The sequence below is a fragment of the Electrona antarctica genome, assembly GCF_951216825.1.
Source record: "Electrona antarctica genome assembly, chromosome: 20".
Lineage (NCBI taxonomy): Eukaryota > Metazoa > Chordata > Actinopteri > Myctophiformes > Myctophidae > Electrona > Electrona antarctica.
Genome location: NC_136801.1, coordinates 31,023,355 through 31,044,026, shown reverse-complemented (window position 1 = coordinate 31,044,026; position 20,672 = coordinate 31,023,355). Strand labels below are relative to the sequence as shown.

At 43.9% G+C, this 20,672-nt stretch overlaps 1 protein-coding gene and 1 long non-coding RNA gene across 8 annotated transcripts in view; one reads left to right on the top strand and one right to left on the bottom strand.

Moving 5' to 3' along the window:
• The window catches only part of relch (RAB11 binding and LisH domain, coiled-coil and HEAT repeat containing), a gene marked incomplete at its 5' end in the record, with an annotated part of 78,073 nt that overhangs the window by 28,967 nt on the left and 28,434 nt on the right, over positions 1–20,672 (bottom strand). For 5 of the 7 annotated variants that reach the window (XR_013788418.1, XM_079489041.1, XM_079489042.1 and 2 more), the window contains 9 exons: positions 343–391; positions 1,406–1,529; positions 3,463–3,619; positions 4,603–4,750; positions 5,377–5,541; positions 7,137–7,277; positions 7,940–8,011; positions 9,909–9,999; positions 10,574–10,686. Coding sequence is in view for 6 of the 7 variants with exons in the window: in XM_079489041.1 (XP_079345167.1) it covers positions 343–391; positions 1,406–1,529; positions 3,463–3,619; positions 4,603–4,750; positions 5,377–5,541; positions 7,137–7,277; positions 7,940–8,011; positions 9,909–9,999; positions 10,574–10,686 (1,060 nt within the window). The remainder of the gene's footprint in view (positions 1–342; positions 392–1,405; positions 1,530–3,462; positions 3,620–4,602; positions 4,751–5,376; positions 5,542–7,136; positions 7,278–7,939; positions 8,012–9,908; positions 10,000–10,573; positions 10,687–20,672) is intronic. The other 2 variants (XM_079489043.1, XM_079489046.1) reach the window with 1 other exon arrangement.
• The window catches only part of LOC306912662, a 64,702-nt gene continuing 58,195 nt past the window's right edge, over positions 14,166–20,672 (top strand). Inside the window, exon 1 of the long non-coding RNA XR_013788421.1 lies at positions 14,166–14,394. This is a non-coding gene — a long non-coding RNA (uncharacterized lncRNA). The remainder of the gene's footprint in view (positions 14,395–20,672) is intronic.

Sequence of the window (20,672 nt, the reverse complement as noted above, 5' to 3'; positions counted from 1 at the left end):
CAGCGTTATGGTACATGGTGATCAGGACTCAGACTTGGCTGAGATGCAGCCCAGCACACATTTCATGAACAACCACACAGACCAAAAGCTAAATCACTTGGCAAAGAGTTGAGACCGAGCGCCTCTTATAACTGTACAAAACATGCTGGGAATGAGCGGGGACAGGGGAACACCCATAACTGGCTCTAAATAGCTTGTTTACAACAACAGTGTGTGTGTGTGTGTGTGTGTGTGTGTGTGTGTGTGTGTGTGTGTGTGTGTGTGTGTGTGTGTGTGTGTGTGTGTGTGTGTGTGTGTGTGTGTGTGTGTGTGTGTGTGTGTGTGTGTTCAAGCTCCACTTACCGACGTTCTCTTCGGAGAGCCTGAGAATCTCTTGGAACTGTGGTTTAACCTAAAACGGTGCAAAGAAGATGTCAAAGATTTCACACTGCAACCATCACTGTCGGTTAGCATTATCGTCACCAGAGAGCTGTGCCGCGTCCGCTACAAACTAAAGCCGTTTCTTTTTTACTATCTTAGAGTGAGGTCAAAGAGTGTCGCCGCGGTCGAGACGGCGGTCCCTCGTAATCACGTTGACCCAGCCATGGGTTCCAGCTTGCCCTCAGCTCACTGACTGACTGTCAGCAGAGTTCCTGACTGTCAGCGAGTTCCTTCTCCGTTGTTGTTTCTGTTCCTCTCAAATACGTTGATACTCTGTTTGCACTTCTCATGTACAACATGCTGACACTCTTTTGGACCTTAGCTCGTAGCGCGCCACTCGGTGGCGCGCTATGCTTGTAGATCTGCTATTTTTCAATAGCTAAAGCATAACATAATGCTAACACCAAAATGGGTTAATTTCTAATCTCATGTACATACCTGTCCTGCTGCTGCTATGTGGACCTAACGAAGAGCTGCCATCTTTGTGTCTAACCTAATGCTCCTCATGTCTAACCTCATGTACATATACTCTACCAGCTGGATTATGCTGCGTATATACAGTACAGGTATATTAATCTTTATTTTCTTTTTTGCTTATCCTTCACATGTTGCTCTGTTATTTCTTTCTTTCTCTAGTTGCTCCCCCTTCCCACCCGTCTTTTTCTTTTTTCTTCTTTTTAATCTATTTGATACATTATTAATAATTATTATTGCGACCGTACTATGAAAACCTGCATCTCCCGTCCATCAGTTAGTTACATATATGGATACCCAAGGTATCCATATATGGTCTGACCTCATCAAACCCTGGAGAAGACTGGATCATCACCTAGATATGGATGGAGCCGGCCATGCAACTCTACATCTGACCTCAAACCCTTAAATCTCCATATGGTTCTGACATTCCATGTTGATCAATTTTAAATGACAGAGACAATATGTAGTATGACCATTTGTATAATGTGTGTCCAGATGAGAGCTTTACCTTAGTGTTGGTGAAGATCTTGCCAAAGGTTCGACAGAGTCTCCAGAAGAAGCGCGAGAACTCGTGAACGCAGGTTGATGACGTCACGTTGATGCGGCCCACTATTTCAATCAGCTGGGGGAGGCTGCATGGGGAGTGGGCACACACAATGTTAGCATAATGCACTGAATAGACAAACAGGTTTAAGAACAGCTTCCACCCAAGCTTCTTTATTAGGTTTGGGATCCGGAACCAGATCCACCATTGGATTCAATCACATTTGTAACCGTTCCCAGAACCGCTTTTTATCACACGCGTCAGATGTGAACTTCACGTCTTCTATACAATTACAATGCCGGTGGTTCTCAAACCTTTTTATTTCATAGCGGAATTGTTTGTGGACTATGTGGTTTGAAGCAATAAAACGCTGACACTCTTTGCACCTTAACCCATTTAGGCCTGACCTCAAAATTTAAAAAAGATCTTCTAAATCGTCCAGTTTTCTGAAATAAATATTTTCACGATTTTTCAAAAATAGCAGACCTACAAGCTCGTAGCGCGCCACTCGGTGGCGCGCTATGAGCTTGTAGATCTGCTATTTTCCAATAGCTAAATTACAACATAATGTTTAAAACACCAAAAGGGGTTCCCGCCCAAAATGGGTTAATGTCTAATATCATGTACAGAATACTGTACTTGCCGTTATGTTACGCACCTTATGCGTTTTTTTCTTCAATAATTTTATCCCATGATTTTGCAGCCCGTTTTTTCACCCAGTGTCAATTATCTATGTAATCCTGGACGCTAGACTCTCTCTGCCAACCTGGGGAGAGCAACGGACTGACCTCATGCTTCCTTCTATGAGTGACGGGTCCAAGCTGCTTCTTTTCACCTTACAGAGGGGAGTTGGACGTAGCGCGTGGAAGGAACACGTTATTCCAACCAGTTCCTTGTACGGACCTTACTGTATGTCTAACCTAATGAACATACTGTACTGTACTGTACTGTACTGTATGGATGCTACGTGTTATATATGTAGATATCTTTTGTTGATTTATTTCTTTGTTCTGGAAATAAGTAATAACAAAAACAAAGGAGCTCGGCCAAAAATGCATTTACATAATGTAATGGGACAATCTAGCCGATTCTGATTAGGGGTGTAAGAAAATGTCAACACACTTCGGTATTGAGTATTACATTTTGTGACGGCATTACAAAGTAAACCTTGTAAGAACTCATAGCATATCATCCCTGTTTGGTGTCAGTATCAGATCTACAAGCTCAAAACGCGCCGATTGCCTTTCTTTGTATCTTAGTTATGTACTCATTTACTCAACCTATTGGTTTTATACCTGTATATATGTTGTGTGTATCTTAGTTATGTACTCAACTTATTGGTTTTATACCTGTATATAATTTATGTTGTTTGTATGTCTTGGGAAAGGAGAAAATATAAAAACAAAGAGTAGTATTTTCTTTCTGTGAAACTTGCATATGATGTCATACTCTTTGAATAAAATGTATTAACGTGCCGATTGGCGCCATGTTCCGAGCTTGTACAGCTGCTACTTTTGATGCTTTTGTGTGACGCTGTAGTATGATCAAGTAGGGTGTCGTAATCTTTTTGAAAAAACACAAAAAGTTGAAATTGTGGAGGTTTCTGCGCGACAACGATATGATGGTGTGTTCTTTGTAGTGTGTTAACCCACTAAGACCTGGAACGTGGTTTCACCTTATCTTTTAACCACTTAAACCATTATTTTAAACTTTAGCTGTTGAAAAAATATATATAAAAGCTCAAGTGCGGCACCGAGTGCTATTTTTGAAAATCGTGAAAATGTTGAATATACAGTATATTCTTTCCCAGCAGACGTTTTTTTTAACTCAAATCTTAGCTTCTGGAAGTCCCCCATGCTGCAAATATTTTGAGATGGAGGTCGGCGGCCAAATACATATATAATTCTGCACCACTGATTTTTGAGCTTTTTCAGAAAACATGATTCATGATTCATGATTTAGAAGACATTTGGTGAATCTGGTCTCAAGTCTTATATGGGTCATTAATGATGATGACTCACAGCTGGTTGACCACCCACAGCAGGCCCTCCCAGCCCGTGGTGCCCTCGTGTTCCAGCTGGTGGTCGTACAGGCGGAGCAGGACGCTCAGCATCTCTCTGCTGCCCACGATGGTGGACACGTCCTGGAGAGGGGAGGCCGGCCGGGGGAACCGCGTCACTGCACACACACACACACACACACACACACACACACACACACACACACACACACACACAGGACAACCCACTTAAAATGCACGATTTAGGCACGATTTTGGCAGACGCCCTGATCCAGAGCGACTTGCGATAATAAGTACGGTAAACACATACGTCAAATGCAGAGAGACAGTGTTATAGTGCAGTGGTTCCCAAACTTCATAGCCTGTGACTCCAAAAGAGGAAGTTTGTCTCCCCGGGGACCCAAACCACTGAAAATAGCCCATCTACAAGCTTGTAAATATGCTATTTTCACTACTTCCATGTATTTTTTCCGCTCTAATTAATGGATACAAACAAAACAGAGAAGACGTTTTGAAAAAAACGTTTGAATTTGTTTTTAACTCATGAGTAGGAGAAAACTATCGCACACCTAGCAATCAGGCGTATGCACAGGTGCGTAGGCCAGTGGACATCAATGAAAGCAATAAGGTACACCCGCACACTGTGTATCTGCTCGGCACAAGAGTATTGTCTTATTTAATGAAGCATCGGTCACTAGGGCCATGCCTGAGGAAGGTCCCTAGTGACCGAAACGTTGCTTCATTAAATAAGACAATACTCGTGTGCCGAGCAGATACAGTGTGCGGGTGTACCTTATTGCTTTCTTTTTAACTCATGAGAAATTTAGATTTTTGGGGGAATTTGTTGAAAATCGTTAATCGACAAAAAAATGTAAAGGGGTGTTTACTAGCGCCCCATAAAAAGTGGTCCGCAACCCACATATGGGTCCCAACCTACTGTTTGGGAAACAAAAAAACGCAGGTCTCATTGAAAATTAATTACTAGGCGCGTTAATCGCTGCTCATCTGAAATGACCTTTACAGTTAAATGTGCAAAAAATGGCAAAAAGTTACACAAGTGGCATTCATAAAATCGCTGTCCTCATTTTAAAGTCCTCACTGGTCTAATAATAATAATAATAATGTGTGAAGTGTGTCCCACCCTCTATAGTGGGCGTCTCTCCCTGCAGCTTGGCTCCGGCGGTGAACGGGGCGTTCTGCAGCACCACGGCAAACAGAGGCGGGATGAGAGACTGCAACGCCGACAGCAACATGTGCAGCTTGTGTTCATCCAGACCATGCTCACCCTGCTACATGGGGGGGGGGGGGGGGGGGGGAGTGAGGGAGAGAGAGAGAGAGAGAGAGAGAGAGAGAGAGAGAGAGAGGGGGGGAGAGAGAGAGAGGGAGAGAGAGAGAGAGAGAGAGAGAGAGAGAGAGAGAGTTCATAAAGCAGGTCGATCATTGCGGTGTGCTTGGTGCACAATTCAGAACACAAGCAGAAGTTTCATTAGCCCAAAGCCCGAACCACACCAATCCCATACTGAAAGCAAGGACATATTTATCAAATTATCAGAATAATCTGCAAGTATGATATAATAGTTAATAGGGTTAATCGTTTTTTTAAACGTAAATTCTGTCATTTCTTGTTCTACAATTAATGTCAACTCTAGTGAAGCTTATATAATTTGGAGAAAAACCGACACAGTCTTGTGGCTACTTCCTCCCTCCATTGGCGTGCCCGCACATGGGCGAGTATGTGGTCATTGGATTGGCCTATCCGACACACACGCACACGCACACGCACACGCACGCACGCACGCACGCACGCACGCACGCACGCACGCACGCACGCACGCACGCACGCACGCACGCACGCACGCACGCACGCACGCACGCACGCACGCACGCACGCACGCACACACACACACACACACACCTTGGTTAGTTTGTCTATGCGCGCCAGCAGGGCGGGGATGAGCACAGTGTGCAGGGTTCCCAGTTCTGTGGTCCAGGCTGCGAAGGCAGGTATGAACACCTGGTGGACGGCGCTGATCACCCGCTCCGACGGGTCTCCCAGAGACAGCAGCATCAGCTCGAAACCCTGCAGGACGCAGTGGACAGACAGGTGCGACACTTAAAGATGGAGTGCCTACTTTTTCTGTTTTGTATGTGTCTATGGTGTTAACATTACTCTATTAGACCCCCAGGTGTGGTTAGAATATTGAAATATATCGTCCCTGCAAATTGTTGGTTTCTTCCTGAAATCTGAAAGCCTTTGAGTCAAAAGGCCCAATCGAAATACACCAGATATAGTGACTTCACAATACCATCCCCTCCCCTAACCCCTCCCCCTTTGTCATGCAACAACACCTGTGGATCACCGCCCACCTGAAAACCAGGCATACTTAATGAACTGATGGGTGTGGCCACATAAAAACAAATACAAAATCATTTTAACACTTTCTGTACACTTAAAAAAACCCTCTCCTAGTATAATCATAGTACCTGGTGATCATGTTTTAATCATTTAATCAATCATGTTTGGTAGGATAAATAATTATAAATTCGGAGTCTCTGGGTAAATTATTTTCTTAGAACAACTGGCGGTCTCGCAGAGGGAGGAGCCTAAAGGTTTGGTTATAGGGTGTTCAGTCTGGTTCGGTGACATGCCAACGCCTACTGGGGCGGCAGTGGCTCAGGGTTAGAGCGGCCGCTTGGGAACCGGAAGGTTCCTAGTTCGAACCCGGGCTCCCCCAGAGTTAGTGCCGAAGTCGCTGAACCCCTAATTGCTCTCGATGAGCAGGTCGGTGCCTGACATGGTTTCCTCTGACATCAGAGTATGAATGTGTGTGAAATGAATGGGTGATTGTAATGCACAACAATCTATGTGAAGCGACTTGGATAAATGTGCTATAAAATGCACCATTTACCATTTTACTGTACCTACAACTGCCATTGAACATTGACATTGACATTTTGAAGCAGCGTTTTTACTGTTGTGCAGCAGTTAAACGTAGATAGGTGTACGCCTCACACTCGCCCATCCACAATCCCACATGCAAACCACCATTATTACACTGCAGTACTTTTACTGTACTTGTACTAAATCTCACGACTGTAAAAATGTTGTCAGGCAGGCCAAGTCCTAATCTGTGCTTTGTGAAACAGCATGAATGGAGCTCCCCCACACATGCTGTGTTTCATCAACAATTAGCACAATATGTAGAATTATGATGTTTTGGTAGCCACAGCCAGCCATGTGTCTCTTCTTATTGTGGTACAATTTTACATTTTGGAATGAAAAAGCTGCTTCTAACCAAAGACAGGGGTTGGGGGGAGATAGCTTCTGGCTAGAAACCATATGCAATGCCATGTGTCTCAGGCATCTGTGACGTGTAACAATGTCTTTTGTATTGTCCCTGCCAATAAACAAAGACATAAATAACATACTAACTGCAGGGGCAAATCAACCTGCATGCCAGTCACAAACACTTGAGTTCAGTGCGGACAATGCCAGGTGCAGCTGGGATAGACCAACAAACAAATCATGCAACTCCTCTCCTCTCCTCCACAATATCAATTTCTCACATTCTGAAACACATGGGGGGGGGATATTCGGTCGTCATGAAGGCCAATGCATGCTCCTATATGGACGTCATTCAGTAACTATGTGAAGGAGCGGCCACGCGCACGGACCTGGGAATATTTGTCAGGGTCGTCGATGTAGCCCATGATGATGCCCAGACTTTTGACCACCGCCTCTCTGACCATGTCAGCCTTGTCCTCCGTCAGCATCTGTTGCAACATGGACAACACCAAGCTACTGCGGATCTCCTTCTGCAGAGAGAGAGACAGAGAGACAGAGAGAGAGAGAGAGAGAGAGAGAGAGAGAGGGAGATACAGAAAGAGAGAGAGGGAGATACAGAGACAGGCAGAGAGAGAGAGAGAGAGAGAGAGAGAGAGGGAGAGGGAGATACAGAGACAGGCAGAGAGAGAGAGACATGACGTGTAGATAAAGAGACAGAGAACCAGAGCGAAGAGACAAAACAGGGAGAGGGACAGAGAAAGCGAGACGATTGTTATCCCCAAGAATTAATATCGCGATTCTTTCACACAATTAATCTTATTAGTAGTAGTGCTGTATGCGTAGCTAATGTACTTTAAGTACAGTCCTTTCAATACAGCACTACAGTACAATACGACACTTTGAGCCTTGAGCCTGATTTAAATGTTGTCGTATGACGGTGTTGCTCGCCAAAAATAGCAGATATACAAGCTCACAGTCACAATGCACTCTTGACTGTCGTTCAACATCGAGTGCACAGAGCAGGCAATGCAACAGTAGTTGTGAGAAGGCATATATTACTGTAGCTCTTGTCTAGCATGTTCATCACAATCCTCACTAGCTACAACTCATGGAATTGAGACCGTGATTCTCTTTATCGATTGATCGTGCAGCCCCATTTTGAATATAAAAATGTACACAGTAAAGATCTTACAGGCAGGTACGGTGCTAAGGCTCCACAAGACTCTGCCACCAACAACCTCCTCTCTGGGTACTTGTGGTTGATCTGAAACACAGAGAGACACAGAAACAGAGGAACGGTCAGACGTGAGAGGAGGGGCTCAATGTCAAGTCTAGTCACATTTTATAATATCACAAAACATGTCCCAAAGGGCTGTACATAAAAAAACAAGCAATAATGAAACTATAATAAAACTAGTGGGCGCCCGCTGGCCAAGTGGTCCAGGCGGATGCCACATATAGGCTCTGGCCTGACAGTGTGTCGCGTGTTCGAGTCCCGTTAATTTTTGTATTCATTTAGTTATTTCAGAATCAGAATCACTGTATTTGTTCATTTTCCTATGTGCTTGCATACAAAAGAACATGAAATACCGTTTCCCCTCAGTCACTGGCAGTGCAACATAAAACATAGAGCCTATTTAAAAAACATATAAGCTAAAAACTAAAACAAAACATGGACAAACATTTTAAAAGATGGTTAACAGGTTGATCATAGACATGGTTGATCATAGACGTCTTACTGTAGTATAGGGAGTGACATGGGATGATACAGTAGGTAGGGTGCTGCTAGGTTGTGTAAAATGTTATACAGTAGGTTAACCACTCAAACCCCAGGCGTAGCTGGGCTCGTAGCGGGGCACCAAGTGCCGCGCTACGAGTTTGTAGATCTGCTATTTTTTGAAAAATCGTGAAAATGTGGCGCAAATCTTTGAATATACAGTATATTCTTTCAGAGTGAACATTTTTAACTCAAATCTTTGCTTCTGGGGGGGTGCCTGGAATAACACATTTACAGATAATTCCGGGGGTCCTTGATATGGAAAAGGTTGAGAACCACTGACATAGAAACAATATTGTTAAAATTTAGACTATTTTTTTTTAAGAATCTGCCTCAGTCCTAAATGGGTTAATATAAGTGGTTAAGAGTCAAATCACAGGTACATATAGGGGGCCAGTCAGAGGCGTATCTACAATAAGGCGAGGGCAGGCGTCCGCCTGTCCAAATCCATTTCTGGCCTGGCCAAAATCCATACAATGAGAAAAAAAAAGGACAAAAACAAGACATGAGAACTATTAAAATGGACAGCTGATTGGCCGTTGCGGTAGAGCGCGACCCTCAATCACCCATTGGAATGTAAATGCATGCCTTTCAGCCTTTGTATCCCACTCGGTCTGGCAGGTATATCTCTTTGAAAACCTATGATTGAGCGCAGGAAGACGACAATTAACATATCTTGCCTGGCCAAAACGTAATTCCTGGATACGCCACTGGGGCCAGTGTAGACATATATGAGCACAGTCAGGGGTGAGACTTATAGAAGGTTATAGAAGGTCAGACAAGGGGAAGACAACAACAGCTTGGTGCCGTAAACACCATGCCAGTTGACCCTGTGGCAAACCACTATTTGTCTTCCTGGCCACAGATTCACAGAATCTGACCATGGACACAGCTGCTGTTGCTACACCAACTGATTTGGAGGTCAGGGACAGTAGAATAAATGAGGCGCTCTTTCTCTTTTTTGAGTCTATTTGAGTCTGTTTTTGGTTTTTTTAATCTACGTCTCCACGTCTGGAGTCTCCACTCCATCTCCTGTTTCTGAACTTTTGGGGGGCGCTTGTGCGAGGAGAGGAACTGTAGTCATAATATTTGGTGTTATTTGGTATTTGGTACAGTAACAGTATGGAAAATAAAATATCTACACAGCAGGCAGGTACCATTTTGAAATGATTTATTTCCATAGTGACGTATTGAGCACCAGGGCTCTTCCTCAAGAAAAAATGGACAAAAGGGTGAAATAATCTGGCACACTGTGGCAGTGCGGACGGGGACCATCAAGACCATCGTGGCCTTAGGGCATATCATTTTATCCACATTGAGGCGTAATGGCCATGGACTTCATGGCCTCCATTAAACACCCGCCCTGGTGAGTAGCGTACTGTACCTGTTCCCAGCACTGTGGCAGCAGCTCAGCCTCCACCCGGGTGGGACCCACGTGCCTGGCAAACGCCACGCAACCCGTCAAGATCATCTGTCTGTGGACGTGGACGTGAACACATGCATAAGAGACACTCTTATTGAGAGTGACAAAGTGCAACATCAGAGTAAACTGGGTTAACTGTCCTTTTGCGCAGATCACGCAAACCTCAGCAAAAAGAAAAGGACAATATCGATGGCCTCCAACTGTAGGTGTTAACGTACAGTATGCATTGACTATTATGTTATTAGTAAGGTCCTTTATGGAATGTATTGTGTCCATGAATTATGTTTCCACATTTGGGAAGAGTGTCACTTGCACTTACAGAGAACAGGGAGAAAGCAAAGTGGCCCCTAACAACACACTCTCACACTCATTTATCTTTATGTCCACATTTGCATGAAATATATTGCATTATTTGTGTATTGTAAAGGGCACAGTACTATATGCAGAGCAGCTAAATTAACAATGAGGTTGTTCTCTGTGTGTATCTCTGTGTTGTGTGTATCCGTGTATTGTGCTAGTGTGTCTGCGTTACAGAAATATTGAGCTGTCGGCAGAATTATGTATTTGTAGGTGTGAATGGACATTCTTGATAACATTTTGTCGCACACGCACACGCACACACACACCTCTGCTCATCGTCTGGTCTCTTAATGAGGTTGAACAGTATGTGTAGTAGCTGGTCTCTCTCTTTAGGTTCTGGATGGAGACAGGCCGTGCACAGGATGAGGGGAATCAACTCCTACAAGACAGAAAGACAGACACAGAGAAAGAGAAAGAGAGAGTGCAACACAAAAGGCACCAGGTTGGATTAATGTGTATTAGCAGAATGTTACAGTCACAGCAAGGAGAGGGTGGTCAGTACTAGAGGTCATAGGTCAAGCAGGCCCTTCGCATCTATGGAGTAAAATGGGAGAGAGGCGATCACAGGCGTTTTTAAAACAATAGAGGGACTAAGTGCTAGAGCAGTGGTTCTCAAAGTGGGCTCCAGGGACCCACATGGTTCCTTGAGGGGTTTCCAAAGGGACCCTAAAGGCAAATAATACATGCTCCTTCCGAAATCTTCCCCTTCGGACGGGCTTTCCGAACTATAGTTCGGGAGAGTCAGGACATCTGGGGATGCACAGGTTCTGAGAAAAGGTCCATCAGAAGCTCTGAATGACATCAATTTGTAGTTATATCGCCTCCCTTTCCGAAGAAAAGTTCTGATGTCGGAAGGAGAATGGACCTCGCTGTACAGGGGTCTGTAACTCTGAGAGCATTCAAAGGGAACCAAATGGAGCCGTGAGGGTTCATATGTAATGGATGCTCTCACAGTTAAGGCCAGGGGGACCTTGGAATTGAACATGTTTGACAACCACTGTGCTAAACGAGTGCGACACGAAAGGGGGGATAAGTCCACACACAGGGGGGCGCTAATAATCAGAATATCAACAGAGGAGACGTGCAAGATGCTTTACGGGTACCTTGCTAGACCTCACTCAGGCTGGCTAAATCACTGTCACTTCTTAAAACAAGATGCTAGACCTCACTCAGGCTGGCTAAATCACTGTCACTTCTTAAAACATAGCTCTAGCAAAAAGGCCTTTTTAATGTTAATATAGGATGTTTTCGTTCCGTTTGATTAATTTGTTTTCATGTATAGGCTAAAATCACTTTATTTAGATAAGGGTTCCATTAATTAAAATTATTATAATTATTATTAATAAAACAGACCCACAAGTACACCTAGATATGGAGAACCTCATACAGTCAGGCATCCATCTACATTCGGTATTTGGGGCGTACGCGCACGCACGCACGCACCCCCCCCACACACGCACGCACTCCCCCCACACGCACGCACGCACACACACACACACACGCACGCACGCACGCACGCACGCACGCACGCACGCACGCACGCACGCACACACACAGTCCTCATCCACCAGTTACCCAGCTAAAACCCTCTAGTCAAGAGTTCAGCTACAGTTCACAGAGAGAGGGAGAGAGGAGGGGGGGTGTTCAGCAGATACAGGGGCCAAACTGTGGTCAGACCCACATTCCCCGCCCCACACACCCAAATTAGAGAGCACACATCGAGTTAAAAATATCATATATTTTTCAAACAAACCTTGGCTTTTTCTTTTTTCAGGGGAAGATATAATATCACCCTGCCAAGCACTGGCAAGAGCAACTTAACCCCAATGGCAGAACAGCACGGCCAGAGCGACAGACAAGACAGACACACACGTGTTCAGTCTTAAAGATAGGACGTGATGATGAGCCACTGGCTCGCGGCCCTGTTGTTACAGTAGGGCTGTCTTTAAGCCTCTGGCATGATGCTCCCATCAATTTTAAAAAAGCACTGACGATTTAATGGCAGAGGGGTCATGCCGAGTGGTTCCTAGCACGCTTCAGCACGGGGCGAAATCCCTGGTCCCCGCCAGTGAACGGCTCGCGACCGCATGCCTGCGTGTAAAGTATCCCCAATTCAACTTAATCGTACACGTCGCCTTCAATCACCGTCTGTCTGGTGAACCTCGGGAAGAACCTCACGGCCCGCATTACAAGGCCCGAGCTCCGGAGAGAGACTCGCCGGGTATAGCGACCCGGTAAAGTAAATAAATAAATATATTAGATCACAGGACACACACACACACAGAGACAGACAGACAGACAGACAGACAGACAGACAGACAGACAGACAGACAGACAGACAGACACTGGCTGCCCCGGTCGTCCCAGATCTATTCCTGTGCGAGCTCTCCTGTGTTGCTGATGCCAGGAGTCCTTCAGAGGGCTCTCACTCCTTGGAGTGGCGCTGCGTCAACATTGTGGCCAGGTGGAGTGGACAGGCTGACGCCAGTGCCTAAAGGCCAGCGGGGTGGGGGGGGGGTGGGGGTGGACCTCACTCCAGGGCCTAAAGGTGGAGCTCACTCCAAACTCTGAGAGAGTGGAGAAATGGAACCAAATGGACAGATAATGGTCCATTTGTAAAACTCAAGAGTTATGGGGGTCTGTGGTCTAATGCCTACCAAACTGAGGGGTCGTTGAAATCAAAACGTTTGAGAACCACTGCCCTAATACCAACCATAGTGCAACCACTAGCCACACACACACACACACACACTCACAATGCTCACACACTTGATCTTTTTTTGAGGGGCGCTAGCCCCTCCTATCTTCAGCTATTAGTCTTACAAACATTAAATTCCCATTGACAATGAATGGAGAATGTATCTCATATGTGGACGAGCAAATCGACATGTTACGCCATGATGACGTACGATGTCATCATGACGGAGCAATTTTACTTTCACGTACCTGTATATTCTATTAATCTATAGTATGGAGCGAGGTTGTTGAGGTAAGACATTTTCCTATGCCCTCAACAATATCGACATATATTATGCAGTATGATTTACATGCAGATCAAATCAGTGACCCCCCCCCCTCCAAAGCTCTTTACATAGACCGTGCATTACATTCACCCATTCACACACCAAATGTCGGAGGAAACCACGCAAGGCACCAACCTGCACATCGGGAGCAATTAGGAGGTTCAGACTAGAGTCCTGCTCAAGGACACTTCGCGACACCAACTTTGGGGGAGCCCGGGTTCAAACTGGGAACCTTGCGGTCACTCGTCCCCTGAGCCGCTGACGCCCTGTGTGCTGATGTCACGTGCCAAAAAGCAGCCGAAACGGCATGCTCACAACGTGTAGATCAGCTGCTGTCTGTCGTGTGCGACACTGGCATGCAAGGAAGCATATATACAGGACTTCACTGTCCATGTTCAGAGGTTACAGTACTTTGTTGTTGAATGGCCGTTTCTTTGTTTTGGCTCAGTACAACTAGAAACACTTACATGAGGTATTATTATGTACTCCAAAAGGACACTACCTAACAGCAGAGAAGCTTGAAGACAAACATCCAAATGTTTAGGGGTGGAAAAGAAAGCTATTTTTGCCTATAAGTAAAACAAACTTATAGGGTTTGGGTCATGCACGCAGCACTGCAGGCTGTATAACCACAGCGCTCTGCTCATAAATGTACAGTAGGTTATTCTATGATTCTATAATACCCTGCTTATGTATGGTCGTTTTCTACATTTCAGTCTCCTTCTTTGCCTCAGGAAGAGAGGAAAAGCCTGATTTATCTTAGTTCTTAGCATCGTTTTTTGGCAAATACTGTCTCGTATCATGTCTCGCACTGGAAATAGCAGATCTAGCAGATCTACAAGCTTAACCCATTTTAGGCGGGAACCCCTTTTGGTGTTAGCATTATGTTATGCTTTAGCTATTGAAAAATAGCAGATCTACAAGCTCATAGCGCGCCACCGAGTGGCGCGCTACGAGCTTGTAGGTCTGCTATTTTTGAAAAATCGAAGAACGACTGACATAGAAACATAGCTTTTTCAGAAAACTGTCAGGATGTAGAAGACATTTTTAGAATCTGATCTCAGGTCAAAATAGGTTAACGTGTGGCATTGAAACTTCTGCACTGCAGACGGCAAGGCTCTCCAGCGGCTGGTTGCTGAAGTGGTTACACCAGCAGGAGCAGGAAAAAGGCCACTACTAACATCATTAACATCAAGGGCAGCACCCACCCTGGACTGTTTGTCTTTGGGCGGGAGGCTGTGTACTCTACTATACTGTGCTGTACCGTGGTGGTCAGAGCGGAAGAACACCATGGGACTGTGAGACCTTGACTAAGTACATTTACTCTCAAGTACTGTACTTAACCCATTTTGACCTGAGATCAGATTCTAAAAATGTCTTCTACATCCTGACAGTTTTCTGAAAAAGCTATGTTTCAGTGTCAGTCGTTCTTCGATTTTTCAAAAATAGCAGACCTACAAGCTCGTAGCGCGCCACTCGGTGGCGCGCTACGAGCTTGTAGATCTAGTAGTATGTTCAAGACCTATGTCTTATGAGCCGGAATATATATCCATACCCCATTAACACAATCAGTGCCGGGATTTTCTTCAAAATAAAGGCGCTAGAGTGCCAGAAGATATGGGAGATTTTACTCTGAAAAGCCCCGCCTTCCTGGTAGTGTTAGGGTACGTATATATACGGACGTCGACACTATAGGTGGCGGCATATCCCAAGTCCGTATATATACGTACCCCAACGTAGACTCTATATAATGGTTGATGCCTACAGAAGCCTTTAACATTGGTCTGGTTTCCATAGCAACGCCCCACCGTTTCAACTATGGGATTGCAAATATATTCACAGTGCAAAGCGTTGGAACGGGAGGATTTTCAAACCGCCATAACTCTGATTCTTGGATCGCTGTCCTTGGTGGATTTTCTGCCATCCACATTTCGGATTTAATTTGTGCCTTTGTACCGCGACACTGGCGCCATGTTAAAGCTTCTGACCAGAGGTACTGTAAGGAGTGTGTGCTTGTTCCAATGCTGCGGTGGTGTGTGTAACAAGAGTGTGTGTGTGTGTGTGGGGGGGGGGGGGGGGGGGGGGGCTGTGGGGTGGGTAAACTCTGACTATTTAAAGTGAATGTGTATGCTGGCCCCTGGAACTGGGGTTTATGCTAGCAGCTAGCGGTAGAGATAGAGTTAAATACAATACTTTGAGTACTTCTTCCACCACTGCTTGTGATCACTGTGCCTGTGAACTGTGAATATTAAAAGGGCTGGCATTATAATCTGAGGCTTCTGCCAAACACTCCCTTTTGGTCAACAAAAAACCCTGAATACATTATATAAGGTGTGTTTATTTTTAAATGACCAATAAACTTGAACTTGAACTAGAGTGCTACTGTAACCCTGACCGCTGCGGTTAGATTGTGAACGGTGAAATATGAATCAGTTATAACTTTTCTTTTAGCGGTGCCTCTGCTCCATTACACAGCTATGTGTGTCCCTACGTATGCGTGTCCCTGTGTCTGTCCGAGCACGGAAAGCTGCAACACGGTAACTCTGTCATTTCTCGACCGTTTCGGACGCGGGATGGCTCGCCGGAAGAGGGCAGGCCCCCTGGGCGTGTTCCTGGGGGTCTGGAGGTTTCCGGTGGGGACCCCCACACGGTAACTCTGTCATTTCTCAAAGATTTTTTTCCAAATATAATCAAAGTACAGAGCACAGTACACTACATAAAATACAGTACAGAGCACAGTACAGTAACTATAACAATACATGTATAGTTGCACCGCTCAGTTCACACATGTGTGATTTTTTTTAACACTTCTATTGTTTTTTGTTCACAATGTAGGCTCTAAATACAGAGCGACTTACAGTAAGCAGGTAAACACGAGGTAATACATCCAATGCATAGAAATAGTAATCTAGGATCATAGGTAATTCAAGAACCTATCATCAGTCTAAAGTCTAAACAGTACAATATCAAAAGATAAATAAGCAGGTCTCCAAATGAGCCTGGCTAGTCTAAATAACATGCTATCTAAATTACATTTCATCCTTTGCAAGGTCATCAAGGCTAGGGTAAGTGCTACGGTAACGGCCTAAGGTAGAGTCTGAAGAGGAGAGTCGTCAGATTATGGTTGAAGATTGGGAGTCATCTGCTCATACTGTAATATATATATTATTTGTGGGTTTTGTTATGCCGTTAGTGGGCACGTGCAAATGCTTATATTGGCACTACAGAATTAGTTATGCTTAGAATTTGATTTAGTCCGTTTATGACATTCTACCACAACACACAAACTGCATAGTGTGCCGTGCCTATGCCTCGGCCAACGCCAAACCACAACAGAAACAAAATCTTCTCTGCTATGAAAAATCTGCTTTTTATTTTATTATATTTTTATTTTTTGTAATTATGTATGCATGTATTTTTGTGTATGTGTATATATATATATTTATTTATTTTATTTCATCCAGACTGTTTTTCTGACTATCCTTGGGATTGTGGGTGGGGGGAGGGTGGGATAGGGGATTGAGTTTTATTTGTATATGTTATATGTCTGTTTAATACTTGCCCCTGGTCTACTGTTACAAAAACCTGAATAAAAAGATTTTGAAAAGAAAAAGAAAGAATTTGATTTAGTGTATATGTTGTATTTCATGACCGGGACCAGAGTAACTCATTTTGTTCCCACGTATTTGGTATGAAATTATGATAAAACTCCCTTGAACGTTGAGCTTGTATAGAGACGCTATTTCTGGTACACGGAACCAGCACGTGACTTCCATACATCAGGCTTTCCTCTCAAGTCTCATCTCAGTTTCAGTCACACTCCAGGAGGTCAGTCACACTCCAGGAAGTATACCAGCAGTAGAGGATTCCCAGAATCCATAATCTTATCCACTGATAACAGCCTGGATAAAAAATGGTATTTGTCCAGTGTGTTATCGGTTGGCTGTCACCGTTACACTGGAAAAGGGAAGTGGATCGTGGATGGTCATATTTACTCTAGGAAGAAACCTAAACCATCACGGTAGTCTTTATGAACAGGTCAGTTGGCCATGAGGATGGAACTGCACTGTTTTGATCTACAAAGTCTTGCTTAAGAAATTGCCCGATTTATATGAATAGCTTATGAACAGTTAAGAGTTTGAAATCACCGTACACGTTCAAAAGATTACTTGGTTTTAAACATCCAACTGTTAAATCTGATGTGGGTAAGATCGCCGTTCTTTTTTAGAATATGAGAATTTATTTTCACTCGCTTTAAACATCTTGTAAATAATACTCTGTCTGTACAATCTGTAATGTTTATCTTTGGTCATTTCTATGTGTTTAATGCAGTATGTTTGCTGTAATTAGGGCGATGAAAAGAGATCTTTCTCTCTCAATTGGCCTTCCCAGAATAAATAATGGTAGGAACAAAATATTACTACAGGCTGTGAATTAAACACAATACATTTAAATAATACTTCAATCTAATGAAACCGTTACACTGTGCAATGTGTGCATTAACCCATTTTGAGCGGGAACCCCTTTTGGTGTTAGCATTATGTTATGCTTTAGCTATTGAAAAATAGCAGATCTACAAGCTCATAGCGCGCCACCGAGTGGCGCGCTACGAGCTTGTAGGTCTGCTATTTTTGAAAAATCGAAGAACGACTGACATAGAAATATAGCTTTTTCAGAAAACTGTCAGGATGTAGAAGACATTTTTAGAATCTGATCTCAAGTCAAAATGGGTTAAATACAATACAATTACAGTTACCGGAGGTATCGCCAAAAAGAGTAATACAATGGAAGTTGCCCAAATTAACAAACTTGTCTTCACCACCGCACCACTCTGTTGAAAAACGGTTTCAATAGACCATAAAATGCCACCATAAAATGGAGGGTCGCACTCAGAAATAAGTCTGCAAAGCCAAAACGGCACCTTGACATCTCTATCTCTCTAAGATGGAGATATAGAATCTCTAAATTCTCGACACACACACAAACAAAACCAAAAAGGTCTTGGAAAGAATGCACGCATCTCCTAGGTACCACACACACAAGTTGCACATGTCCTGAATGAAACAAATTGCTTCCATGAACTCTAAAAAAGGCTCTCAAAGGTTTTAAGCAACAGTAGGCTAGGTAAATCTATCTATTATGAATAAATGTCATGCCAAGAAAGAGAAAAGAATGTTACAAAAGGGATAATATACTGTATACCGTCTATTATCTAATGATTAGCAGGCTGTTATGAGAGCCAGGTGGCAAGCAGACATTTAGTGCTTTACTGGGCTGTTGGTCTTTCAAGTCAAACTGCCTTTGTTCTTAAGGTCGTGCCACATTCACAAAGCTCCAGTTGAACCTGGTTGCCTGCCAGAGTTGTGCACCAAGAAATAGCCGATCTACAAGCTCATAACATGCCACAGGGTGGCCCGTTGTGAGCTTGTAGATTGGCAATTTTCGGTGCGCAAAAAAATAAATCCTAAGGTGCGCCTCCAAGCTTGGTTTGGTTAACCTTTGTGTGTGTGTGTGCGTATGTGTGTGTGTGTGTGTGTGTGTGTGTGTGTGTGTGTGTGTGTGTGTGTGTGTGTGTGTGTGTGTGTGTGTGTGTGTGTGCGCTTCCCGCATGGCTGATGTGTGTAACGGACTCAGTACAAAGTCCTCGTCACTCAGCGGGACCGCCGGTATCTCAGTATCCTTTCTTTTCCTTACTTTTTTTTTACACTTCAGTTTGTTTTTCCTAGATTTTGGATGCTGGCCAAGACTTCCATAACTGTCAGTCGATCATTCAAAAGACGTCGCCATGGCGATATGCAAAGCAGAACTTCTTTCTCCGTCTTTGCATGCAGAACTCTAGGATAGGTGCCTTTCGCACAAAATCACACATGACTAGAAGCACCTGTGCAGGTATGTCTGGAGGTTTTAGTTTCAGGGAAGTGACAGTGAATTTCAACCCAGTGGTGAGAAAGAAGTATGTTGATGTTTTACTTAAGTAAAAGACAAGTAGCAATACCACAATATAAAAAAATACCCTGTTACACTCAAAATGTTACTTGAAGTTATTACAATATCACGACGACAATATTGTACAAGCACACACACACACACACACACACACACACACACACACACACACACACACACACACACACACACACACACACACACACACACACACACACACACACACACACACACACACACACACACACACACACACACACACACACACACACACACACACACACACACACACACACACACACACACACACAAATTGTGTTCCATAACAACACAATGTAAAGGTCCTAACAAACTGAGAGTGTATACTTTGAAAAGTGATTTTAACATAGCAGATCTACATGGCCAAAATGTGTCGCGATGCAACACATGCGCGGCTATTTTTAAACAACACAAATCTTGTATGGAGTTCCCTCGCACACAATATCTCCAGATGTGGCGTCCTTGACATGAAAAGGTTTGAAAGCAGTGAGCAGTTTAATCGTCACGCTCCTCGTGTGTAAAGACCTTTAGACCTAGCTATCACTGCACTAATCTTCAATTAAACTCACTCAATATTTTCCTCAACCAATTAGATACAAAATGTTTAGGAAAGACAGCTAATGAGAAGAAGAGCAGAGTAGAATGGGAAGCTATCATAAGAACGGGACAGGGTGAGAGGACACATGTTAAAATAAAGCCACAGTACAGGCTCCTGCATACTACAGTCCGTTACTGTGCATTTCACAGTTTCTGAAATACTATAATGTAATAATGTCACACTCGCTGTCGGGCAGAAACCTTATATCTCCATATTTAAACCATGTTGTTTTTTTCTTCTTCATATAATGGCCTATTTCGTCTTACAAGAATGCTGCGCAAAAGTAGCTAAAATAGACCACTTACAAGCTCACAACGTATTATGATGCGAAATCCTGTCAGCTTGTAGATAGGCTATTGCTATTACCGGTATCACTCATTTGGAAACTTATCACGACGATCATGTTCGATGAAGTCATCGAGTGCCATCTAAGTTCTGTAAAAAATCCATAGGCTGCCAATACGTCATAGTCATAGTAAGGCAGAAATAAGGTTACTCTTGATTGACCTGAGGTCATGATGACCTCTAATAATCAAAGACACAGAAAATAAGGTTACATTCCCTTGTCAGCCTGTAAAAGGCGCTAAAACATGGCAAATAAAGGCATGTAACATAACAGTACTGTAGCACCCACTATGGGGGGCGGGGGGGCGCGCACGTGCGTGCGCCGGTCAAAACACAAAACGTTTGAATATAGATAGGAGGCTTCTGCCTGACAACAGCGATATAATATAAAATAAGAATGTAACGTCATAACCA